This window comes from Perca flavescens, chromosome 3 (genome assembly GCF_004354835.1).
Source record: "Perca flavescens isolate YP-PL-M2 chromosome 3, PFLA_1.0, whole genome shotgun sequence".
Classification (NCBI taxonomy): domain Eukaryota; kingdom Metazoa; phylum Chordata; class Actinopteri; order Perciformes; family Percidae; genus Perca; species Perca flavescens.
Window position 1 is genome coordinate 8668256 of NC_041333.1, and position 25165 is coordinate 8693420.

Consider the following 25165-nt stretch of genomic DNA (forward strand, 5'->3'; position numbering starts at 1 on the left):
ATCGCAAAAGCTGCAATTAAAAGATTTTTATTTCTTCTTTAATGCTACGCAATCTAACTAACCAGAGAGTCGGAAACACCCTGCCCTGTGGGCTCCACATACATACACACACACACACACACTACCCTGACTGGAGATCAGTAAGATTCAGATTTATTTTCATATATTAATGTTTACACCAGGCCTGTTGTTCTGCAGTGCTAAGCTGTCTTTTTTTTTCCAGATGTTATTAAAGTTCAGTCATGAAGAGTATATTTTAGTTTACAAAGCTTAAAATCTAATAAGTTATGATATTCCACTGTGATTTAGTACTATTCAGTAGCTAAATAAATGTTATTCATTTCAATTCATGCATGAAATCATCGGATTTCATCATAATACGTAGCGTAGGCCTGGCCTACATGAAAGACTAGTTTGTATGTTGACTGTATCCAATGTTGTGTTTCACTATATGATGATGTAATGCTTGTGTATGGTGAATAATACAGAAGGAACTTTGAAAAAATAAAAAAAATTAATCACATAATGAATCACTATCACAATAATGGTCAAAAAATACTAGAATATTTTCTCAAATCATTCAGCCCTATTAACACAGTTTAGAATACTGGATCTTTCTTCAATCAGAACAGAATGACAACATTGGGTTAAAAAAAAATTGGAACTGGGATATTATTATTAGTCCAATAGGTTATGAGTTGGTAGATTAACAAAGTATCAATCATTTTTTGAAACCGCTGAACATTCATTTTTCTGTTGCTAAAGATGACATGGTATGTTACATGGCAGGTTTTTCGGCTGAAGGACAGACTAGCACTTTGTTGGTTTTAGTCTTTTCATTAGATTTGTTAGTTAAATAAAAGCCTTATCCTTTCACATCCATGACATAAAAGATAACAATCCAAATCATACCTGTGGGTATTTTTAACCTCTTTTTTTCCATCATATCAACAGTCACTATCCAGCCACACACAACAGCACTTCAAAGCATCAGGCTAACTCGGCCAAACACTCACCCTCTTCTCATCTGTGACAATGTAGTGGCGGCCATGCTTCTTGGTCAGATGTGGTGCCAGGACATCAAAGCGCCTGCGGAACTCAGAAAACACCATGTGGTCTGGGTATCCTGGAGCGAGGAACGGAGCAGAACAGAGAGGAGAGCACAAAAACACCCAAAACCAAGGTTAGAGAAGCGTCTGCAGCAAGTGGAGAGCCAATAACGTGTCAACGGTCAACTTTTATTTTCAGGAGAAATACAGCCAAAAAAACACTTCAACAGATTTAAGAGCATTAAAAAAAGTGGTAAAGGTTTGAAAGGTGGAAATGTTAGGAGTTCTCAAGCTTTTAGAGAGGCACGAACCGTAATAATGCCTATGGGAAGAGAGGTTCACATTGGGAAAAAAGGGCTAAAGGATATAAAAGGATACACTTTTGAATGAAGACATACAGTGACAGCAATGGGTGAGGTTATCGGAACCCTTTCAGATACTCTATCTATGGAAGTTTAATTCATCACTGGATTCAAATGATTTGGGCAAGAAAAGAAGGGAAGTATAGAGTTCATATTTTATTGACAACATCAGAAAGACAGATGAGTCATGGAAGAGCATGAGAGCAGGTTAAGCTTGAGGAACTTTGGACCGTTCAAAACTATAACTTCTGTATCAGGCAGTATAGCTCAGATCACATTTTAATTATCTCCATGAGAATATACCAATGTGTTATGGACTTTTCCCTAACCTCTATTAACTTAGGCAACTTACTTTTACATCGCATCACTAACAAAAAAAATCAAAAATCAAAGCAGCAGAGGTCCAAATATCCTGACTTTTAGTACCAAGTAATCAGTAAACTTTATTTCTATAGCACCTTTCATAACCATAACAACATAATTCACAGGTGTACACACAATACAGTACCTTGAAATATACAACAACAATTTAATATGGAATGGTCAAACATAAAATAATTTAACTAAATAGATAAGAACATAAGAAAAACATACATTTGAGTCATAGGTGGAACTTTTGGGATCTTAATGCAGAATAAGGAGTTGAAAGATCAGAAATACAAGACAATGTTATCTGGTCAGGACTAGGGAGATATGTTCTCAGTGTTTAATGTTCATCAGAAGCCTTGCTCCTGCATTTTGCACCAACTGTAGATGGGCAACTGCAGCATCATTCAGGCAAGTAAATGATTTATAAATAGCATGACTGAACAAGACTCATAATCCGCTGACTGTAGTTAGGGGTAAGCAAAACAACTTAAGTTTGAGGGTGCATGTTTTAGCTGGCATCAGTCCAAGATGGGGAGTAATACTTCAGCTTTTCAGAATTCAATTGTGGAAAGACAAAGTGCATCCAGTTTTGATGGCAGAGGGTTAGGGCGTAACAATGTGTGTAATGTGTGTGAAATGACCTATAATATGGTCAAGGGGCAGTGGCTTCTAATGGAATAAAATCGGGCCAAGTAAAGAGCCTTGTGGGACCCCACTTATAAATTAAGTTACCAACAGCTACTGTGAACACTCAATCAATTCAAAGCAGTTCCATTTCGGTCCGCCCACACCCCTAGTATTGCTCAAGCTAGATTCACCAGACCAGAGATTTGCCCTCATGCAACCATTAACATCTTTTCATTAGAGCTTACTGCCTGCAAAGGTTCAAATCTTTCAAAATGTATGCCATAAGTTTGTACCACAGGTCCCATTTTAGATAACCCTGATGGCAGCACTACAGAATCATTATTTTCTTCTATTATTTAGATTAAAGAGAAAATAAATGCCAAGGCTTCCACAAGTACTTTATTACCTTGCCTGTAGATGCGCAGTGCATCCAGCAGTTTGGATCCTCGGAGCTGAGCTCTCAGGAGGCCAACGTCCAAAGTCATGAGGCCCGAGTCGGGGCTTTCTCCATGCGTCACACGGGGCTCACCTCCACCACTCACTGCCTCTGCTTTGGGCAGCAGGCAGTGAACGAAGTGAACCCTGGAACGACGCACCATGTCAATCAGAGCGTCCTAAAAACAGAAATTAGATATGAGTAGTTTAATCTAACATTGTGGCAGTCTGTGCAGACTGCACTGATACCCAAAACTAAAATCCTTAAACCTCCTCCCAGATGAATTTTGAGGTATTAAAACCCAATTGTGAACAGGGTTTTTACAGAGTTTTAACATTAACAGTGAGGTAAGCAACCTGGTGATGGTGGATTTATTGGATGATGTACCACAACCAGAGACTCTACATTCATTGCATGAATAGATGGATATAACAATCCAGGTCATTTTAGGTGCACAGTACATTACTTCAGCAATGACAGAAGCCCAGTTTGCAATTAATACCCAAAAAGGACTTTATTAGGAATGAAGTACAAGTTTTAATCAGCGTCTCCTCCACTTACCACTTGGAGTTTGACCTGGATACACAGGCTCTTCTTCTTGACCGCAGCCACGCCTGTGGTGAAGGTTTTCCTCATGCTGGTGGCTCGTCGCAGGGCAAGCTGGGAGCTGCCCTCCAGACCAGCGATGGAGCCCGACAACACTGTGGCCCCGCTGGCCCGGCCCATAAACAGCCCACTGATGTTCTTCCTGTTGTGGCAGAAGGATGAATTGCATTTCTATGCATGCACATTACTTACAGGACGTGTTTCTTTCTCACCGCAGCTATTAATATTACAATATACAGGGAACTAATCGGACTGCTTTAGTGGCATATTCTGCTGTTGGTGGGATGCCCCCTGCATCATTTGGCTCACACTGTAGCCTGCTCTTAAACCTCTCATTCATTATGGATACTGGAGGTCTGAACTTGATTATAATTAGCTGCTAATACAGTTTCATTAGTTGCTTAACATTTTTAAGTAATAACCTATGGAATTTTGTGGTTTGAATGATGAATACTGAATTATAGTATAGTAATTATTCCATTCACAGTCATTGTATTAAAGGTGGAAGCAGAAATCTCAGACAGATATCTCAAAACCTATACCACTAGAGGTAAGTGAAAGATGTTTTTATTAAAATGTGGGTGAACTGCTCCTTTAATGATTTAGTGCTATAACCTTTTAAATTCCATAAGCAATTTTATTACTTCAGCCGGTCAGTTTGTGTAACTGCCACTCCTTATATTTTGCTATTCTCTAATAAAGATTGATATTACAGGGCTTCAATGTCTGTAAGGTTTTTCCCAGGAAAGTCATCTGGTGCACAGAAAGACTTTTGTGTTATCCTTTCGGTTAAGGTTAATTTAACAGCAGCACAGTTTTGGGAGCACTTTTTGACACATGCATGTGCAGCATATAAACAGCCAAGCACTGATTACTTATAGCCACAGTCTATAATAACTGGATGTTGCATGTGTGCGATCGTACTTCTGGGAGTCCTGCAGCAGTGTGGCAGCGTTCTGGGCAGCAGGGTTGTGCTTGGCATGGCTCAGCCAGCCCTGAGCGTTATACTCCACCCAGTCTGTCCCGTGGCTGTGACCCAACATGAAGAGGTGGGGCTTCTCTCCTCGCAGCAGCAGACTGGCTCCTGGAACACATGAGAAACATTTCCATGGGTCTCTGTGATGTCACGAGGATGAGAAGTGCGGTGTGCTGTTCCTGCATCCTCCAGGAAACCTTCTGTGGATTGCTTTAGCTGGCGGTGACAGGCTGAGTGCTCACCTTTGTTTTCTCCCTGTACAGAGCCGTAGTAGCTGAAGAGTCTCTCCAGCATGGTTTCCTCTGAACCTCCAGGCTGAACGGCCTCCTCCTCCATCAGCCACAGAAGGCCTCGAGCCTCATCCGTCCTGGCCAGAGTGCGCACCTGTGATGGGTACCAACACTCAGAAATGTCCCCTACTTTGTCATTCACAATAACTTCTCTTTGACCGCGATGGAAACGATCAAGGCAAGATGTGTATAGAAATCATTATTTATCACCTAAGATAACGCGATAATGAGCAGGTAAACAGTAAATGTAACATCGTATTATACATTTTAAAGAAAGTTTCATTTAAAAAGCAGGAACAAAGCTAAAAGCAAACACTATGAGTCAACATCATATTTAATTCTATTTTTGCCTTTCATTATGGTCACGTTAGACTCTGACCAATCATAGCTTGACATCTTTCTTGTGTACAGAGATGATGTGTAAGGTGGCAGAGACTGACAGCACCAACAACATCTGAATAAACCAGGACCACTATAAATAACTCCTCCCTCTTTACTAGGGTTAGCCCTAACCGCCCAGACACACTGACCAGACAGCTGACCCTCGGCAGAAAAGGCAGTTGGATTGATCAGTCTCCCCGAGTTGGTCAAAAAAGTGCCTCGGAACACACCAAAGCAATACGTCTCCATAACAGCAGGCGGAGCTAATCTGTATTGTCGCCCCAAAAAATTAAAACCGGCAGCAGATTGGACGAACGCTTAACGTGGGTCGGATTTCTCTGGGAATTCAAAGACAGACTTTCATGGCGGCTTGTTCAAAATACAATCTCATATTGTACTAAAATAGTTCACCGAATTGTGTTTCTGAAAACATTTTAAGCGAGAAATAGGCCATGCAGTTGCTGAATCTGTCTTCATTTCAGATCGACAAAGGTCAGTTTAAAAGATTTTCGTCAGATTTTGAGAGTCACTCCGCTCCCTGTTTCCGGGTTAGCACTCTACCAATCAGATGGGTCATTTGAGTCCGACTGCCGGCAGCGCCCGCCCCACCGATTATACATGTCAAATCGGCCAAAATGAAGGCGGACGGCCCCTCGGACAGACGACGGCACGGAACACAACAAACAGACTCGAGTCACTGACCTCGCCAGACTGTCCGACGGCCGATTATCGGCTTGGTGTGTCTCGGGCTTAACCCATCTACAGCATCCCATTGCCTTGAACATTGCCGAGATACTTTCTAAACATACACACACTTTAGGAGTTCTTGGTTTTGCCAAGTGCATTCGATGCCCTGGTGCCAAAGGATGAAAATATTCCATGTTAATATTCTTTCCAATTACTTTCTAATTTTTGGATATCTTTGCCCTTTCCTTTCTTGAGTCAAAGATGTTCCCTTGAGAACACTCGCTGTTCTGTTTGCCATCTAAAAGCATGTAAACAAGTTACCTCACTCAATCATTTCATTTGATTTTATGTCGGCAAATATAACCAACTGTAGCCAGGGATTCTAACCGCCTCGCTCTAATAACGTCTAACGTTGTGAGACACACAAGTCACCAAATCAGAGCTGAGTGAGCTGGCAAACTGTGTGGACATCTGACACACTCAACAGGCTCGCAGTAATTGGCTACCGCTGGAATCTCTGCAGCTTGCTGCCATCAACTGTGACTGGGACGAGATTTCAACAATTCTTTCTTTACCGACTGATTGCTATAGTAACTAGAACAAAATTAAGATTCTGTAATAACACCCTCTTATAAACCATGGCGCAGTTTTTCTTTTTTTCCCCTAATCTATTTTCAATTAATGCTTCCAAATTAGCTCCAGCCTTATACAGTAGCAGTGTTAATAAAGCAAAGGGTGCCACATTTCCCCCATTTTATTTCTGTTTGATGCTGAATTACTCAACCTGTATATTCTTCACTGTACAAAGATTAAAAGGCAGCATTATATTCAGTCTGGTTCTTTACTTGGGTCTGTTTGGGTGGACCACATTCTGGAGCAGGTCTAATTATCTTCAGGTAGATTTCAGACCGGGTCCATGGGTTTGGGTTTTTCGAACCATGTAGACAAGTAATGATTCAATTGTCAGCCAAAACATTTGTTCTTCAAAAGCTATAATCAGGACTGTGATTATTTTGCAGCTTAAAAATGTGCTTTGACAAATGTGTGCCCCTGGTCCTGGAGTGGATTTAAATGCACCACTCTAACAAGGCATTTATATGTGATATACACATATTAATGATCTAAGTCAGAGATATTCAATAGGGGGTCTGTGACCCCTAGGGGGTCCTCAGAGTTACTGCAGGGGGGCCGCCAAATTATGGTAAAAAATATGTTTTTATAAGTTTCTTTTTTCAAAAATGTAAATATACAATAATACGAATCCACCATATTATAGCAAATTTGCAAAAAAACAACAACATTTAACTTAGACATTGACGATAAGCTTACTCAATTAGTAAATTAGTCAAGATTAAAGGTCCACTGTGCCTTCCACATATATGTATAACATTAAAACACAATGTATAAATGATACATTAATATCCATTCATATTCATCCATACGGCCCAGTTTAACATGCAATGTAATTTTATACAATATATAAAATAGTAGTAGTAGTAGTAGTAGTAGTAGGGGGTTTTCGCCCCTTTTCTAACGCGATGCTGTGATGTGCGTCACCTCCGTTGGTAACTTCTCTTTCAGCAAAGGGGTCCTTGGCCTAAAAAAAGTTGAAGACCCCTGATCTAGGTATTGCTATCTCATTTTAAAGAAATTACATGTTTTTCTCCTGAATTCCAAAAAACACCAACTGTTTTTAACTGCTGGCTTCAACCTGATCTAACTAAGGCTATATTCTGCTGTTAGAGAAGGTGTTTTGCATCAATGTATCCAGCTTTATATTTTTTTTGTAGATAATAAAACTTAGATGAATGGCTACACCACGTGTATTGTATCCTGAATGCTTTATCCAAAAAATTGTCTAAAAATGTAACATAATAAAATGCAATAAACTCACTACCAAAGTAGCAAACTTTGATAAATTTAATTAATTTAAATAAAGCTTTGGATGCTTGGGAATGGGCCTTCAGTGAGCCCTTACTCACTAACACAGCCCCATAAACAGCTGATTAATGCAATGAAAAGTGTTTTTTTTTGCCAGTCTAAAGGTTTGAAATAGAGTGGCTGGCACCTATTCTGCTGTTGGGATTCTTAAATGTGTGTGCTTGGCAGATATCAGCCTCTCTAAATAAGGAGGTGGCGCCTCTGCAAATAGACACCCTTTGACAAAAAAAAAGAATGTTAACTGACTCTTAAGGCATTTCAAAATCAAAGAGGAGATGCTGTATTGTGCTGCTGAAACCTAATTAGCAGTGAGGTGCGGAGTCTTTTGCAGAGATAAACAGGCTTGCTGTCATTTAACCAGAAGTCACAAGCCACACATTTATCTTTGCTGCCTGTTTATTGTAATGCGAGTTACAGTGTTTTTGCATTTCTATGGGTCTTCTGGTTGTCCTTTTTGTGTCACAATATTTGTATAAATCCTTTGCCAACAAGTCCTCTAAACTAAAACTAAATAATTTGTTTCTTGTTGCCTTTAAAAAAAGGACCCATGTGAGCCTTTTTCTGACCTGTCTGCCGTTATCAGCAGGAAAACATCATTCCAAAACCTTTTGAATGTGATCCACATAGGTTTTAATCACAAAAGCTACTCATTTGGGTTTAGAGCTGAGATATTCAACAGTGGGTCCATGACCCCTAAGGGGTCCTCAGAGTTAGTGCAGGAGGGGCTGCCAAATAATGTTAAAAAAAGTACTTTTTGAAAGTTTCTTTTTTCAAAAATTAAAATGTCTGAAAATATACAATAATATGAATCCACCATATTATAGCAACTATAAATTGGCCTATTTGTAAAAAAAAACAAAAAAACATTTAACTTAGCTTACTCTATGTAAAGTAGTCACTATGGTAGCCATACAGTTAAGATTAGGATTCACTGTGCCTTCCACATGTAAGTTTAACATTAAAACATGATGAATAAATTATATATTAATATCCATTCATTTTCATCCACGTAATTTTATACAATATATGTAGTAGGGGGTCCCTTCTCCATCTCTCTTTCGGCCTTCAAAACATTTAAGATTGGGAAAGGTTACAATCGGCATTTATTCCCGGGACAAATTACTCTGCAGTAGGCATGGGTATTAATTGGCTCCAGCTCTGATCACCAGTAATGGAAACATGACACCTGGGTGGACACGCTAATTTTAGCCCCTTTTCCAACGCGATGCTGTGACGCACGTCGCCTCCGTTGGTAACTTCTCTCATCACGGCCACAAATTTTGTCTAGTAGCGCTCGGATATTGTTCCAAATTAAAGTAGTTACCGAGTTTGAAAGACAGACTGAATAAGTAACAGATTTAATGAAGAAGTAAATACCGTAACATTGTTGCTGGCCTCCATGCTGCTTTATACAGTTCACTAACCCTGTTTCCCGGCACTTGTGTCACACCAGAAAAAACAGAAAGGCATACTCATCTACTGGCAATTGTAAATAAGTCTATCGCCGTCATTTTAGCAGGTTTCCCTGCGTTAAAAAAAACTGCGTATTCAAGCATATATACATAGGGTGGATATGGGTATAATTAGCAATGACCCCAAAGTACAGCCGAGGCTGATGGGAATGCCATTAGTCTTGCAGGTTGTTGGTCACCAAGGTTTTGGCCAAACTGAAAGTGTGACCTGATTAAATGTCTGAACCAAATTTCACAGCAATACATCCAATAGTTGTAAGGGTTTTTAATAGTGTAGATTGACTTCTGCGCTAATCCATCCATACAAGGTGGTGCTGTAGGAAAGGTCAAGGGAACCTCAAAGTCAGTACGTTTCATCCTCTTGGCACCATGAATATCTGCACCAAATATCTATTCAATCCATCCAATAGTTGATGCGATATTTCAGACCAAAGTGGTGGACCAACTGGCCAACCGACCGACATGGCCATCCATAGAGCCATGCTACTAGCATGGCTTAAAACTAACCAACCCCTAATTTATATGAAAAAAAAATTCAATCCCAGAAGTGGAACGTCGTCGATATACTAGCTTCAATACAAATCTATTCCCAGGCATTTTTAAACACTTGGTGATGCCACTTGCTCAAGCCAATACACATCAATGCTGAACGTTTTCTGCCAAGGCCAGCTGCCTCACATATTTGTACCACTAATAACTGAATGGGCTTTGTAGTAAGTAACTGATGAGTAGAGCGAGAGGGACCCTTTCAAGCCAAAAAGAGGGAAACAAATCACAAACTTGATTTCAATAAATATTGCTGATGTAGGACAAATTCCAAAAGGAAATGGAGCAAATTAGAAAAAATGAGACACAATCAAGAGGAGCCAAACTAATTGAATGGAATGACGTAAATGATCATTGCCTGCTTTTGTCTCTGTTTAATGGGAAAGATTTAATTTGACAAAATGTCACGAGTGGTAAGCTACCAACACCTAGCAGATGAACAGCAGAATATTTTTTTTTCACTTGTTTTCATGACAGATTTCAGATGGGAACAGAACACAAAGACATCACATGCATAGAGATGCCTGAAACAGAGAGTGTTGTGATGTTTCTTGTGCTTACCAGAGCTTGGGTTGAGGCTTGGTCAATAGCTGCTACAGACAGTGAGGTACTGGACTCTATGTCATCTAAAGCAAGCTCTATGTTTTCCTAGATGCAGGAGGGGATAAAGGCTTAGGTTAGTAACCTAGAGGAGATTTACCAGCAGAAGATGAGAGCATCAATAAATCACAACTGAAGCTATGCAATACTGTAGATTGGGTTGTGTGAGTGTACATTTGTATTAGCACATAATCAGCAAAAATCTTAATCTATAATATATATTATTGGATTTTGCAGAGCACTATAATTCAGTTAATTTGATTTGAATGTGTCTTTCTAAGCTACCTCTGGTGGTATCTATCCATGCACATAGTTGTGCGATAACTGTCTGAGATTTTAGCTTCCACCCAAAACAATGAAGGTGAATGGATTCCAGGATAATCCAAAAACTTTGATGTGAACAGTTTTCGTTGGAACTAAAAGTCCATAAGAAAACCTTTGAACACGGTTGTGTTCTGTTGATTATCCAAAGTTTCCAATTTTTTTTTCCCCTAATGCCGTGGACCAATACATTTCCATTGGCCTTCACTGTATTGGGGTGGAGGCGAGCATCTCAAAACCCAAACTATCAGGTTGCCCTGGTAGCTCACCTGGTAGAGCGTGCGCCCCATGTACCAAGGCCCAAGCCTTACCGCAGCGGCTCAGGGTTCGATTCCAACCTGCAGCCCTTTGCTGCATGTCTTACACCTCTCTCTCTCCCCTTTCCTGTCTACAGCTGTCTTATCGATTAAAGGCCAAAATGCCCAAAAGATTATCTTTAAAAAAAGTAAATAAAATGAAAATATATAATTTTGTTGTAAACTTGAACGACCCAACCATTAAGGATAGAAAAAAAGCTAATGTGCTAATATGTGTGTGCTCTGTCCATGCATGCCAGTGCTTAGTGTTGTGCTTAGCAGCACCTCCTTGTATCGGTCCAGCTCCTGGACGAAGGTGCGTTCATGGAACAGGGTCTGCAGCCTCTCCTGGGTGTAGTTGTGGCAGAGCTCCTCAAACGTGGCTCCCCGCTGCTGCTGAGCCAGCCGGGGGTTCTGGAAACCCGGAGTGTCCACGATCAGCAGGGAGCACAGAGAGTGCTGGCTGGACTTCAGAGCCCTGAGGGACACAAAAAGATCATGTGATGAAGCTTTGACACTGGGAAGCTGCAGATTGCTGCACATATACACACATATATTTATACACATATACACATCTAGGTAAGGACTACTAGCTTGTCAGTTGCATTGTATGAGGGCGTGCCACGCTAGCAGCTAGGTGAGCATTATAACGTGTGTTACTGAAGTAAAGGCTGGACTACAATAGAGCTGTTTGGAACAGTTTGTGATCAGTGCTTTCTCTGGAAGATGGTCTCTTTGGGGTGGACTTTGGGCTTTTTCACTTTGTAAACCTATAACGTGCACAAAAAAGATATATAACACAATAAAGGAAAGGGGAAAAGCCCAAAAAGCATAATATGAGCACTTTAAAAAAAATTCTCAGATGCCTAGACCCAGCGGGCCCCCGGTGGCTTTACATAAAATCTGATAGCAGGGTTGATTGTCCAGGAGCTTATTGATATTTCGGTCCTGACCAGTGCAGAACCGGTACCAGTTTAGTACCGGTTCTTGATAACCATCCCTTAACAGGAGTGAAGAAGTTTAGAGGAAAAAACGGAGGGTTGAGGAAAAATGGAGGAAGAGGAAAAAAAGACTTCACAGTGGGACGAAAGTAGGTATGAATCTGCATCCCATGTCAGTATTTGTAAAGAGACTTTGAGTCAGAAGCTGTTTGTAATAAACAGACATATATGGCAACGACATCATTAACTCGTTTGAAGAAGGACTCCCAATAGGATCAAAATAATAAAAGTAATATATTTGGGGGCACCATTTTGCCAGGTCTTACCTGTTAATTAGGGAGATGACGAGAGTGAAGAGCTCCGAGTAGAGTCCGGATGCCATGGCCTCCAAACACTCCAGAGCTGTGACCTTAGAGCCTGAGAGACAACAGATCTGAGTCAGGATGACCAACGTCAAATCAAGTCACTTCTAATCAACCCCCAGTCTACACCTGATGTTGCTCAGGGCCAGCACATGTGTTTAAGGGTTACATTTTTACTTTTTCTAAGCAAAAAATATCAAATCTCAACTCAACTATTTTGGGTCCAGACCATAATGTGTTTATGTACAGAGAATGGCCTATTATAAAAGCTGGCATCAAAAGTTTAGTCACATTCTTAGTAGTTTTCTTTTTTTTTTTAATAAGACTTTCTCAGATTTAAATCCTAATTGTAGACTATATCTTATCAGGACAAGAGCTTCCCATATCCAGGCAAGTCTTCATCAATGGTGCAGAAATATTATCTCAGTTAAACTGCACTTCTCTAAACTGTGGGTAGGGGCAACCACAACTGACCACATTGGATTTTCAGTGAAAAGCCAACATGTCAGTGTGCACATAGTCTGGCATTGCCAGACCTTCCTCCACAACGTTGCGGAGGAGGGTCTGGCTAGTCCACACAGCACTCCGGGATGGGAGAAAAACGTGCTCTGGTTTATTTGCATACTTTAAACCGATCGCTACCATTGGGCAGTGCTAAGTGCCGGACGAAGGTACAGTGCCGCTGCAAAAGAGCCTTGGGAAGGAACTTGTTTTGGTGGAACATGGGTACATAGGGAGGTGAGCTCTGGAATTAAAATAGCTGTCGAGTGTGTGATGAGAATTTTCCTCAAAAAGAAAGATAAATATAAATTGATTGTCCGTTCTAGCTCAGAGGGACATCTGGCCGAACCAGAACTATCTCATAAACAAAACGTCGTCGATATAGACTAGTGTGCAAATGATCTTACAAAGGAGATCCCAGACTCAGTTTGGGTTTTTACCTGAGCTGTCGCCTTGGCCGGCCTCGTCTGGCCCCCCTCTGAAGGAGGTGGAGTGCTGCAGTCCTTTGGCCTGGTGCTTAAAGATGGAGGAGGACAGCTCCTCTAAGGTACAGCCCAGCAGGTAGGCTGCCTTCTGGGCCCACTCATGACGGGCAAATTGCCTACGTCCCGCTAAAAGAGAAAAAGTTAAAATATTTAAAATACAAAAAGATATGTAACACGGACCTGAGGAAGAAAGATAATAAAGATGAAAGCTATAGAAAGATAGAGAGGCTGGAGGATGAACAGGGTAAAAAGTAGGGGTGGGGGAAAAAAAATTTGAAATTCGTACGCATCTTGATTTTTCTGTGCGACAATTCTTTTCCACAGAATGGATATTGTTTTACCCATGAATGTCCTAATTATATATTCTGTTTATACGGTACCGCTGACGGCGACTACATCATATCCGTTTCCAACAAAACAAAAGCGAAAGCAGAAAATCCATGTTTATGTTCTTTACTGCCTGACTTGCGATGTGCATTCTTCTTTGAAAAGGTTTTTTAGAAAATGTCTCATGATATATACTGTCTCTAGAAGTGTATTATTCAACTTTTTTTTTTGTTAAAAAAGGAAAAGAAAGTCGCAATACTTCTAGAATCGCAATAAATGAAAATCGCAACACAAATCGGCACCCAAGTATCAGGAAAAAAATTTGATCGGGACGAAAGCATAACGTCCCAGCATTAGTAAAAAGGATGCTGAATTGAGATACATCAGAAAGCGTTGGCTTTTTCTGTGCTAAAGCTAACATGAACTGAAAACCCACTGTAAAAGTACAAATCAGCATCAACCATAGTCTTAGCCTTTAACCCTGATAGTCAATCCTCACAGCATGTGTGTATGTCCTAAAGAGATGTTTTCTGTCTGTTGCTGACAGGAGCGAAAGGTATTTTGTCTGGATACTGAAAAAACGACTGTGGGAGTTGTGTGAAAACTGACAACTTATGTGTTGAGATTCCATCAATAGAACATTTAGTTCTTTTTCTAACTGTTCAAACAACAGGCCTGATTCCCTGTGTGCCTACTGTACATCATGGTGCCATCACATAGCATCCATGTATAGAGGAGTGGACTACAAATGACTGACTGACAGACTTGGATGCTCACCTTGCTGTGGGAAATGATTCCTAAATGGAGAGAGGACCATTTTAGTCCATGATAACACATAACATCTTTTTTTAATTTGTCTGTGCTTACTTTTTTTAAACTACAGCCAATTTAGCCATGCTGCACATTAATGTTGATACACCCATTGAAAGTGGCAGAAAATTGGAAGAACATTTAAAGGTCCCATGACATGGTGCTCTTTGATTGCTTTTATACAAACCCTAGAGGTCCCCTAATACTGTATCTGAAGTCTCTTTCCCAAAATTCAGCCTTGGTGCAGAATTACAGCCACTAGAGCCAGTCCCACAATGAGCTTTACTTAGTATGTGTCATTTCTGTGTCTGTAGCTTTAAATGCTATTGAGGAGGAGAGAGGGGGGGGCAAGGTGGAGGGTGGCCTTGACCAACTGCCACCTTGCTGGTTTGAAAGCAATGATGTCTCTCTCTCATGGGTGGGCCAAATTCTCTGGGTGGGCAAAGCAGAAAAAGGGGAGGTAACCTTTCCCCTTATGACCTCATAAGGAGAAGATTCCAGATTGGCACATCTGAGCTTTCATTTTCTCAAAGGCAGAGCAGGATACCCAGGGCTCGGTTTACACCTATCGCCATTTCTAGCCACTGGGGGACCATAGGCAGGGAGGGGGGAACACATATTAATGTTAAAAAACCTCATAAAGTGACATTTTCATGCCATGGGACCTTTAAACGCCACCACTGACCATCTTGCCCGATCCCCATTCATCTCTTTCCAATCCCAGTTTGTGACTTTTTTCAAACTGGAGGTGTGGATTTTGAAAGACGCGGGTGCTAATGAAAGATGCCATTGCGTTACAATATGCGGTGTAGGATCCAGCGCTGTTGGAATGTTTTCCATCACCAATTTCCATGATCAATCCCATCATGCCTCGATCTTGTTATTTTTAGTCCGAATCTTGTCATTTTCTATATTGACTATGCTTGATTCTACCTAAAGAGGCTAAATAATAATAATAATAATAATAATGACTGATGCTTCTGCATTGGATATCGCACTTCAAATATATACTCTGATAAAAAATGCTGAAGACTTTTTGTTATCTCTAATGATAGAGACATTAAGAGCTCTGCTGTGTATTTAACTCCACTTTTTTATGTCAAAGTCAAGTTACCAGTCATGAGGACGACTATTCAGCCTGTGAAAACAGCTGTTTAATGTTTTCTGTGGCTCTGTTTTGTTAAGTCTGAGAAGATGACTGAGTAACGTCAGTTGAATATGTGGGCTTGTGGACAGTTTTGACAAAATACAGCACCAGTCAGAAGTTTGGACACACTTTGCCATTCACTTGAATGAGAAAGTGTGTCCAAACTTTTGACTGGAGCGGAATTATGAAAAGTGTTGGATCTAATTTTTGGAGGTTAACCGACATGATATACTACATGTCTAGATATGGGCTGTACCGTTTTGTTTTTGAGCATCTTTTTCTTTTTCTTTTTTTTACATCTGTTTCTTGCATTTGCCCCAACTTATGGAAGTGCAATAGTAAACCGTGAGGAGGAAATCAGCTCCCTGATAAATGATCACAACTGTCAAAAGCCATCGTATGTTTACTACTATAGGCATTTGAGCAAATGAAATAAAAGCTGTATACAGTTAAATTGGGTGTTTTCTGACATATGTGGTGGAAAACACATTGATTACAAATCTAACAATTCAGATTTAGGTTTGTGCTAGTTCCTGTTGATCATACCCTGACTATCAGTCTGTATTAGGAGTGCTTCTCCATTTGGTCTGGAGGCGATTCAAAGCCCATGCGTTGAAAGGGCACAAGGCAGCATGACAGCCTGCGCAGCCAGCCAATCAAAGAGCTTAAACACACAGCTAGCAAATCAGCAGGAGTCCCTGCCAAGCACAGACTTCATGGGGATACACAAGGGAAACTGGGGAATACAAGTTCTGTGGTATAAAGTTAAAGCACTAACTAGAGAAGTGGAAATGAACAAGCTTTACTTTGCTTTTGAGAATGTGTTGAATGTGGGCAACATTGGGAGGCATCAGACATAGCTGTTTGAAAAGGGACAGCAAAGTTCTGATCCCCGTGATTTTCATCTCTTGGAAGAGAAAAAGGCTGAGACAGGGAGCGCGGAGAGTCGTCATGAGGCAAACACGAAAACACAAGAGAGAAAGGAGATGAAGAGGGGAGGGGAGGGAGGAGCTGAAACAATAAAAATGCTAATGTCTTAAAGTCTGGAAGGAATGATAAAGGCATTAAGACAAAATACAAACAGAGCCTCTGAAATAAAGTTTTTTTTTTTTTTTAAGTGAAAACTGTCAACAACTCGTGTGTTGTTTTTCCATTACCTTCATCTCCGACTGCGTTTGATAGGGCACAGCATGCAAACATGCAAGCAGAGAGAGGGGGGGTTAGAGTTAACACAGGTCACAGATTCATCAATTCACAGACACAGGAAAACATGACATGAGCATTAAACAACACTGAAAACACCATCATGCTGTGTAAGAGGTTAGACATGTTACTGTTGGGTCGAGCCCCTGGTTTATATCAGTGGATGGTAGGGCTGCACCATATGAGGAAATATGCGACACGGATATGACTTGCGATAAATAAACAGCTTAAGTGCGTAACTTTTTGATATAAATGAACGTCCGTTACATTTAAGCCATTGTCTAATGAGTTGATAAAAAGCTAATTAAGACTGTCGGCTCCACACAACTCTCTCTGTATTTCTCAGTATGGCTATGTTCGAAAGATTGTGGTGTCCGGCAACTTTCGCGCGCAGGAACTCGAGTGAAGATAATGACCTCTTCTGAAGAGTCCATCGTGTTTATTAATCCTCCATGTCCTCCTTGGCTACTACCTACACTGTGTGGAGGAGGGGAGGGGGGGGGAGGGGAGAGATAGATATATATATATATATATATATATATATATATATATATATATATATATATATTTTTTTTATCGTAAACTGGCGCAATATACATATCGCAAAAGGCTGTGACTTTTTGCAATAGAAACCTTTTTGTGTTAGTTGAAGGAAAATATCAGTAGAAAATAACATTTTGAAAAGAAACTCACTCTTTTTTTTAGTGCTGCCTTTTATATAAGTTTCAATGTTCAATTCTTTCAATAAAAGAAAGTTAGAAATAATTTCTATTCGTTTGTTTTAAATTCAACAAGCAATTTGTCATATTTTAGCAGAATGCAGCAGAACGGAGTACACTTTAAAGCTATAGTGGGTATAGTTTCTGTCGTCCCCCTTTAGGAATTCTAAGTAATTACAACAAAACTGTTGGTGTGTCCACGTGATACAAGCCTTCCGTGATTGCAGCTTTTTTATTAATAAGGGAAAAAATTCCACTAATTAACCGTGTCAAAGCACACCTGTGAAGGTAAAACCATTTCAGGTGACTACCTCATGAAGCTCATTGAGAGAACACCAAGGGTTTGCAGAGTTATCAAAAAAAGCAAATGGTGGCTACTTTGAAGAATCTAAAATATAGGACATGTTTTCAGTTATTTCACACTTTTTTGTTAAGTACATAATTACATATGTGTTCATTCATAGTTTTGATGCCTTCAGTGAGAATCTACAATGTAGATAGTCATGAAAATAAAGAAACACATTGAATGAGAAGGTGTGTCCAAACTTTTGGCCTGTACTGTGTGTATATATATATATATATATATATATATATATATTATTGCCGCTCCAGTAGATAGAAAAATTATATTCTGTGGACTTCCAGGAGTCCTTGAGGGGTTTTCCAAAGAAAAGATAGTACAATGTCCTCGAACTAAAGTAACTAATCGCACGGGATTAGTATTACCTGGTGACCTCTAGGCATCTGTAATGATTAGGTTGTCTGTGATCTTAATCTTGTGCGAATCGGCCATGTCTGTAATTTGTCAAGTACAAATTCCTGCAAATAACCTACCATATTTCGCCAAACACGAGGTCCTGTGATAATATTAGTCTGTGCTTTGGCAGGGGTCGTACATATTTTTTTAGCAAGTTTTTTATTTTCTTTGCGGTTTTTTTTTTTTATCCCTCTCGCAAAGACGGATATGGATTCTCTTATAAAGCTAGTCGTCGGGGCCACGGGTAACGTAAAAATAAATCGCTATTTCTATACCACTAACAGGGCTCAAAATAGCACCGCACTTTCACTGTAGCATAATGAGGGTCCCTAAACATAAACTTCAAATTTCATTGTGAGAACTGAATTTGAATTGTGAGAACTGAATGTGAAGATAAATAGAGAGTTGAATTTTCAGTGAGGATCACATTTTATAGTTCCAAACGAATAAATTCAATTTAAAATTATACTATTCAGATTCAGTTTTTCAACGCAATGATTCAAATTAAACAATGCAATTTAAAATTATGTGATTCAAATTCAGTTTTTCATTGCAAGTATTTAAGTTTAGCAATTCAAATTCAAATATAAATGATTCAAATTCAGTTTCTGGTGGCACATATTTCAGCCCATACGGTTCTGGTTATCTTGGTTTGGTCTTGGCCCATCAATTATACTCTGTGATTGCAACTTTGTGGCACTTAAAAAGCCCTTTCCTGTTTCAACATGAGAATGACCATGCACAAAGCCAGGTCCATTGACAAATGGTTTATTGTCCAGTTTGGTGTTATACAGCTTGACTGGCCTGCACAGAATCGTGATCTCAACATCATCCAACACCTCTGGGATACACTGGAACGCTGAAACATCACTAATGCTCTTGTGGCTGAATGTGCACAAATCCCTGCAGCCAGGCTCCAACATTTGCTGGAAATACTGGAAACACTTCTCAGAAATCCCTGACATAACCTGAACAAATACAACCCAAACTTGGTTACATCCCACTAGAGTGAGGACATTGGTTTTTGTCATTTGGTGACCAGCATTTTTCCATTCTACAAAATGAAAATTCAGTGTGATGTTAACGGCATTTGATGGAAAAACACCAAGTACTGCTTGTTGTTGCAGTCAGCATGCTGCCAGCTGATGATGCGTGCCAGCTGATAGTGCGTTCATCCACATGCCAAGCCTGACACCTAGTGGCATTTTGTAGAAAGTAAACTCTAGTCTGATTTTTTATTTATTTTTGCTGTTATGAGAAGGATTTACATTTCATTTTTAGCCGTTTCTGGTCATTTAAGCAGGGCCATGTTGTCATTAAATGTTGAAGTAATGATCTGAGGGGAATGAATACATGGTTGGCAGGACAGAGAATCAATTTGCTGGGGGAAATAAATAAATTGAGTGCCCGGAGACAGAGATATGAGAATAAAAGGGAAGATTAAGAACGTGTTGCCCTCCAACAAAATGTAGGTCAAAATGTATTAAGTTGCATTTACAATGTAAAAAAAAAAAAAAAGTAAAATCGTGAGGCCAAAATTCTTCTTCTCTCTTGGTTCCACTGTTACAAATCTAGTAACGAAGTAGAACTACTTCACTACTCTACTTAAGTACTAAAAGGCTGTATCTGTACTCTACTGGAGTATTATTTTTTTCTCCTACTTCCACTTTTACTTGAGTACATATCTTCGATGAGTTTAATACTTTTCCTCCGATAGATTTTTTATGTGCTGCATCGTTACTGCTGTGAATTCCTCACGCTACGGAGACTGTGGAGGTTACAGTGCGTGTACGTTAGTTACGTATGCTAATTACGTAAGAAATCCACACGATCGCCTGATGTTTCTTTTCATTACGGCGGTTGCCTGTTGAGAAGTCAGAGACAATGTAAGTTTGTACTCTTTCTATTTAGCTATTGTTGCAGCAGAGTAAGCTAGTACGGAGTTGTTTCAGTCTGCAGTGAGTCCTGAATGTTAACCGTTTGACCCTGTGATGGGAAGCTGCTAGTTTATCTGTATTTTGCTAGCTTGCTAACTTTTATGTTTTTTGGGGCTTTAATCGTTACTGTGCTGGAGAGAATGTTCATTTTACTTGCACAGTGTGATAATTGTACATTTTCTTTGAGTATTTGTTAATATTTGTTATTTTTAATATAATATATTTAATATTTGTTAATTCCTTTGGCTAAACATTTGACATAATATAAACAATATGATATTCAAACTTTTGACTGCTTTCATTAATAACTACATAACACAATACTTGTACTTTTATTTTCAGTACTTGAGTAGTAAATTTTAAAATAAACTACTTGCAATACTTAACATTAACATTTTTTGAATACTTTAGTACTTCTACTTAAGTGTTGTACTTAAAGAGCACTTCTACTCAAGTCACGTTTTTGATAGAGCACTTGTACTTTTACTCAAGTATGGGTCTCTAGTACTTTATACACCTCTGCCCACGAGGTATAAAATGATTTGCTGTTGTCACAGTGCCAGAGTGATGTTTAGTCACTCTCTGATGACCCTGTAGTTAGTGGTGGGGTCTGACTGGACTGCGTTATCCTCCACTGAACACCCAGCCCTTCTCTGGAATCCTCAGTTGATCTAATGCGCCTCTGCAAAAAGCAAGAGGCCGACATTTTTCCTGACGTGCCTAATGAATAGTAAAGTGAGCGCTAATGCCCACTATCTTTCAACTCTTAATTGAATGAAAGCCTTGCAGCTTGCAGAGTAAATTGATTTTCCAGTGCTTTTGGTCTTTCCCTTTCAACATTGCCCAGTCATTTAACAAAAGGCGATGGAACACAGTGAGTGACATCAATCCCTTAAAGCAACACCAAAGATTATTTTGTACCCTAAAATAATGTCTCCAAAATCGTTTCAGTGGTTCATCAACTCGTAACAGGGTGAATGGCACTTCTGCATTCGCTTTGCTGCCCTCTATCGGCTATAACCGCACTATGCAAGTTTGCCAGATCGTGTAGCGGATCTGTAGTTCGAATGAGACATAAGAAACTTAGGACAGTGGTAATGGACAATTACGCTTCCAAAATGTGTAGGGGGACAAAAGAGGAAAAGTGCTTTGGTGTTGCTTTAAGTATACTGAGCGTGGACCAGTGCAGGAGATAAAAATCAATAGTGTTTTGCAAGTTGCCCCCCACCAGGCCTAAGCCACTGGGAATTATTTTGTAATGTATTTTTATGACGTTTTTTCAACTACAGTTACAGTGGGGTGGCTCAGTTGGAAACTTAAGACGTAGTCATATTTCGAAATCTCCAGTTAGATTTTAGCACTGACTTAATGTAGGGCCCTATGGAGTCTGCCTTATAGTCTTTTTAAATTCTCAGTTTCGCAATTCCGTCCATTATTCTGTTATCACAGGGCTCTACATTAATGCTGCCATCATTCTGGGACTCTGGGCCCTCGTCGGAAAAAAAAGACACTTGCCACCGTGCTAAACAACTTTTCTGGGGGAAAGCCTGAGGTGAAAAGTTTTAGAGAAAGACAAAGGAGATGACATGCATTTCTTTCGTCTATTTGAAGTGTTAGTTCATCTAACAGGCTTTACATTCAACACTCAAATGAAAAGATTAGTCTTTGGTGTCAGTTTTGTGAAAGGAATGAACAAAGTGTTTTGGAGATTGTGTCATTAGTCTGATTCACCATTACAAGATAAGAACACACACTTTTTATTCTCATTTACGGAGGAGGAGCCAGGCCAGGTCCTCTGAAGGATTCATCTGCTCACTGTTCTGGGTAGGTTTGTCCCCATCTCAGTGGGCCTTTCTTCTGGCTTGTTCTCTCGCTCTCTAAAGCCCAGCTCAGACCAAAGATTGGCTAAGTCGAAAACGTTTTAGATGGTTGCAGGGAAAAAGTTGCAGCGGTCTGAACCTGCCCGTCTCAGCTTAACTCAAACCAGCTGATGGTTTCGCTGCAGCAAGTATCTCACCATCACTATCTTCATTCATACTGTAAGACGCTAAAATGATATCCAGCAGCAAAAAAAAAAGCCTGAAATGTCCTGCGACCGGCACATTGCAAGTAGTTTCAACTCGTCTCATGACGAATCTTTGGTCTGAACTGAGCTTGAAGGCCTCTACGCCTCGGCAAGACGTTAAATACTACAGGGCTGCTGTGGAGCACCTAAAGCCACGGGCAGGATTCTGATGCTTTGTTTTCATCATGTTGGGATTGAAGGGCTAGTTGTGGATGATTTACTCCACCTGTGCAGTATTGGTTTGATAATTAAACCCACGCTGCCCGAAACGTCCGTTGTGTGGCAATAAACTATCAAACTGGGAGTGCTGTCCTAGCAGCTTTATTTAGGATTATTCACTTTTAGAATCCAGCACCCAGCATTCAAAGCTTTCTAAGTATCTACGCGAGTTGAGCGCGTCCCATCCTATTTTTTATCTTCTCATTATGTAAGGACCAGTAAGCATAATCTTCCAGAGATGTGACGTACTGGAGATTGGATGTATGTGCAGTCGGTCAGTAGGGAGTTCCTACCTTTAGTGGCTCCTGCGGCCCCCAAGTGGTACACGGCCCCCAGGATGAGCCAGAGGGCCTTCTGCTCCTCCCCGGAGATGCCCAGCACCTTCATGGCTGCCTGTAGCTTGGTGAACTGCTGCGAGGCGCGCTGCTTGTCTTCAGGCTGGGGAGGATGTGATCACATCAAACTTTAGAGATCCCTGACAGGAAGTGGAAATGTTGCAGCAGCAAACTCCGACTTCCATTCATTGTACTCATCAAAAATGTGTATATGTATCTTCATACGTTTCTTTAAACTATACTAAATATCGCCTTAAAAATCCTGTTTCACCGGGCTGTAATATAGGGCTCAGAAATCTGGCATGATTACCTTAGACTGCGGGAGGATCCCAAAAGCACTATTCTCAGCCAGGTGGTTAAAGTGCAGCTCGGTCCTGGAAGAGAGGAAGAGAGAAAGAGAGGGAGAGAGGTAGAGAGGTAGAGAGGTAGAGAGGGGGAACATTGTGGGATGAGCCAGTGAAATGCTAACACCTCTGGATGTTGCTGTACATGTTTTCAATGTCACATGAATTTCAACAACACTGTCTTTTGATTCAGTTTATCCAACACTATCGGACATTTGTGACGCCAAATGATACGGATTCAAAAGCCCGAAACGACATTTTGCTGTTCATTCAAGTACACTGAGTTAACTGAGTGTTAATTACTGTATATCAGAAATAGAAAGGAAAGGAGTGATTTCAGACAAAGCAAACTGCATCTCTAAAAGAAACCCAAAATCCTGAGAACCTGAAATCTTGAGTGGTCCTGTAAATAGCATAAATAGAATAAACTCTACTCTATGTCTGGCACTTGATGTGATCGTCATTTCCAGTGTGGCCCCGTAGTGAAATTGAGTTTGATCCGTAAATGAGTTAATAAGAGTGAGGTGAGCAAAGTTTTTTTTTTTTATCTCACCCACAGAACACTGCTATCTTACCTATTTTATTTTGTCGCACTCTCACACATCAAATGTCATCAAACCTGTTTAATATCATCTAAATGAGATCAACAGGCTAAAGAACTGGATCATCTCCTGACTCTCAACACCAACCGACCTGGAATAACTACAACATAGGGCTGGGTATTGCCAATGATTACCCGAATCAATTCGATTCCGATTCACAAAGTCCTGATTTGGATACATTTTCGATTTGATATTCATCTGGTTAGGGACATTTCAGTTACAATTCTAATTTTGCTAGGATATAAAAGAGATTCTCAGAGAACTTCTGCTGTAAATTGTACAAGCAAGAAGCAACCCTCAGATATTTTTTCATAATGAACCAGGTTCATGTTTACATTAAGAATTATTATTAATTTGACTATTATCACCACTGTTCATCATATCCCCAACCGGCCCGTCAGACACCGCCTACCAAGAGCCTGGGTCTGTCCGAGGTTTCTTCCCAAGAGGGAGTTTTTCCTCGCCACTGTCGCACTGCTTGCTCTTGAGGGAATTACTGGAATTGTTGGAATTGTTGGGGCTTTGTAAATTATAGAATGTGGTCTAGACCTACTCTATCTGTAAAGTGTCTCGAGATAACTCTTGTTATGATTTGTAATAAATAAATTAACTATAAATAAAATTGAATTGAATTACTTAACAGGACTAATATTATAATTAACATCATTTTTTAGATTATTTTGTTGGGCATTTCCACCTTTAAGGGATAGGACAGCTGAGATATGGCAGCATGGTGGCCCAATGGTTAGCACTGTGGCCGCACAGCAAGAAGGTTCTAGGTTCGAAAACCAGGTGGTTCCGGTCCTTTCTGTGTGGAGTTTGCATGTTCTCCCCATGTTTGCGTGGGTTTCCTCCGGGTGCTCCGGTTTCCCCTACCATCAAAAAACATGTACTAGGTTCTCCAAGCAGTGCCCTTGATCATTATAAATAAATCACGGAACTTAATTGAAAAAAAAAGACACCGCCTTTGTAATCGAATCACAAAAGTTATGTATACCTTGGATAAGACTTCATTTGTATTACTGTCATTCTGTTAAGTGGAAGAGGACTCACCTCAGGGTGCTGTCGGCTCCCGCCATCATGTAGTAGAAGACGTTGAAGGTGGACTCTGCCTCGGGCCGTTTGCTCACCCGCAGTTTCTCCAGCAGCATCGTCTAACACGGAGGAGACCCTCAGTACACTCACTGTGTGTGTGTGTGTGTGTGTGTGTGTGTGTGTGAGAGATTTTTATCCCCTTTAAAACCCTTTTGTCTCAGAACTGTGGCCTCCAAATGAAAAACAAAAATGTTTTTGTGTGTCGATTTCAAATGGAAAGAGATTTTGAGATTTGAAAGAATGCGATTAGCTAATTGTGAAGACCGTGATTAATTGAATGTTTGGTGTTAACATTTGGTGTAAAAAGTAAACATAATACTAAAAAGAGGGAAAACATTCCCTCTTTTTAGTATTATA

The 25165-nt window shown here is 40.2% G+C and overlaps 1 protein-coding gene across 6 annotated transcripts in view; it reads right to left on the reverse strand.

Annotated features, from left to right (window-relative positions):
• myo18ab (myosin XVIIIA b) overlaps window positions 1-25165 on the reverse strand; it is a 161801-nt gene that overhangs the window by 79493 nt on the left and 57143 nt on the right. For 5 of the 6 annotated variants that reach the window (XM_028574607.1, XM_028574605.1, XM_028574606.1 and 2 more), the window contains 13 exons: window positions 24767-24867; window positions 23078-23141; window positions 22726-22870; window positions 16690-16701; window positions 13204-13374; window positions 12227-12317; window positions 11245-11437; window positions 10304-10390; window positions 4668-4809; window positions 4374-4533; window positions 3405-3591; window positions 2814-3021; window positions 1017-1126 (listed from right to left, as the gene is read on the reverse strand). In XM_028574607.1, coding sequence (XP_028430408.1) covers window positions 1017-1126; window positions 2814-3021; window positions 3405-3591; window positions 4374-4533; window positions 4668-4809; window positions 10304-10390; window positions 11245-11437; window positions 12227-12317; window positions 13204-13374; window positions 16690-16701; window positions 22726-22870; window positions 23078-23141; window positions 24767-24867 — 1671 coding nt within the window. The remainder of the gene's footprint in view (window positions 1-1016; window positions 1127-2813; window positions 3022-3404; window positions 3592-4373; window positions 4534-4667; window positions 4810-10303; window positions 10391-11244; window positions 11438-12226; window positions 12318-13203; window positions 13375-16689; window positions 16702-22725; window positions 22871-23077; window positions 23142-24766; window positions 24868-25165) is intronic. The other variant, XM_028574602.1, reaches the window with a different exon arrangement.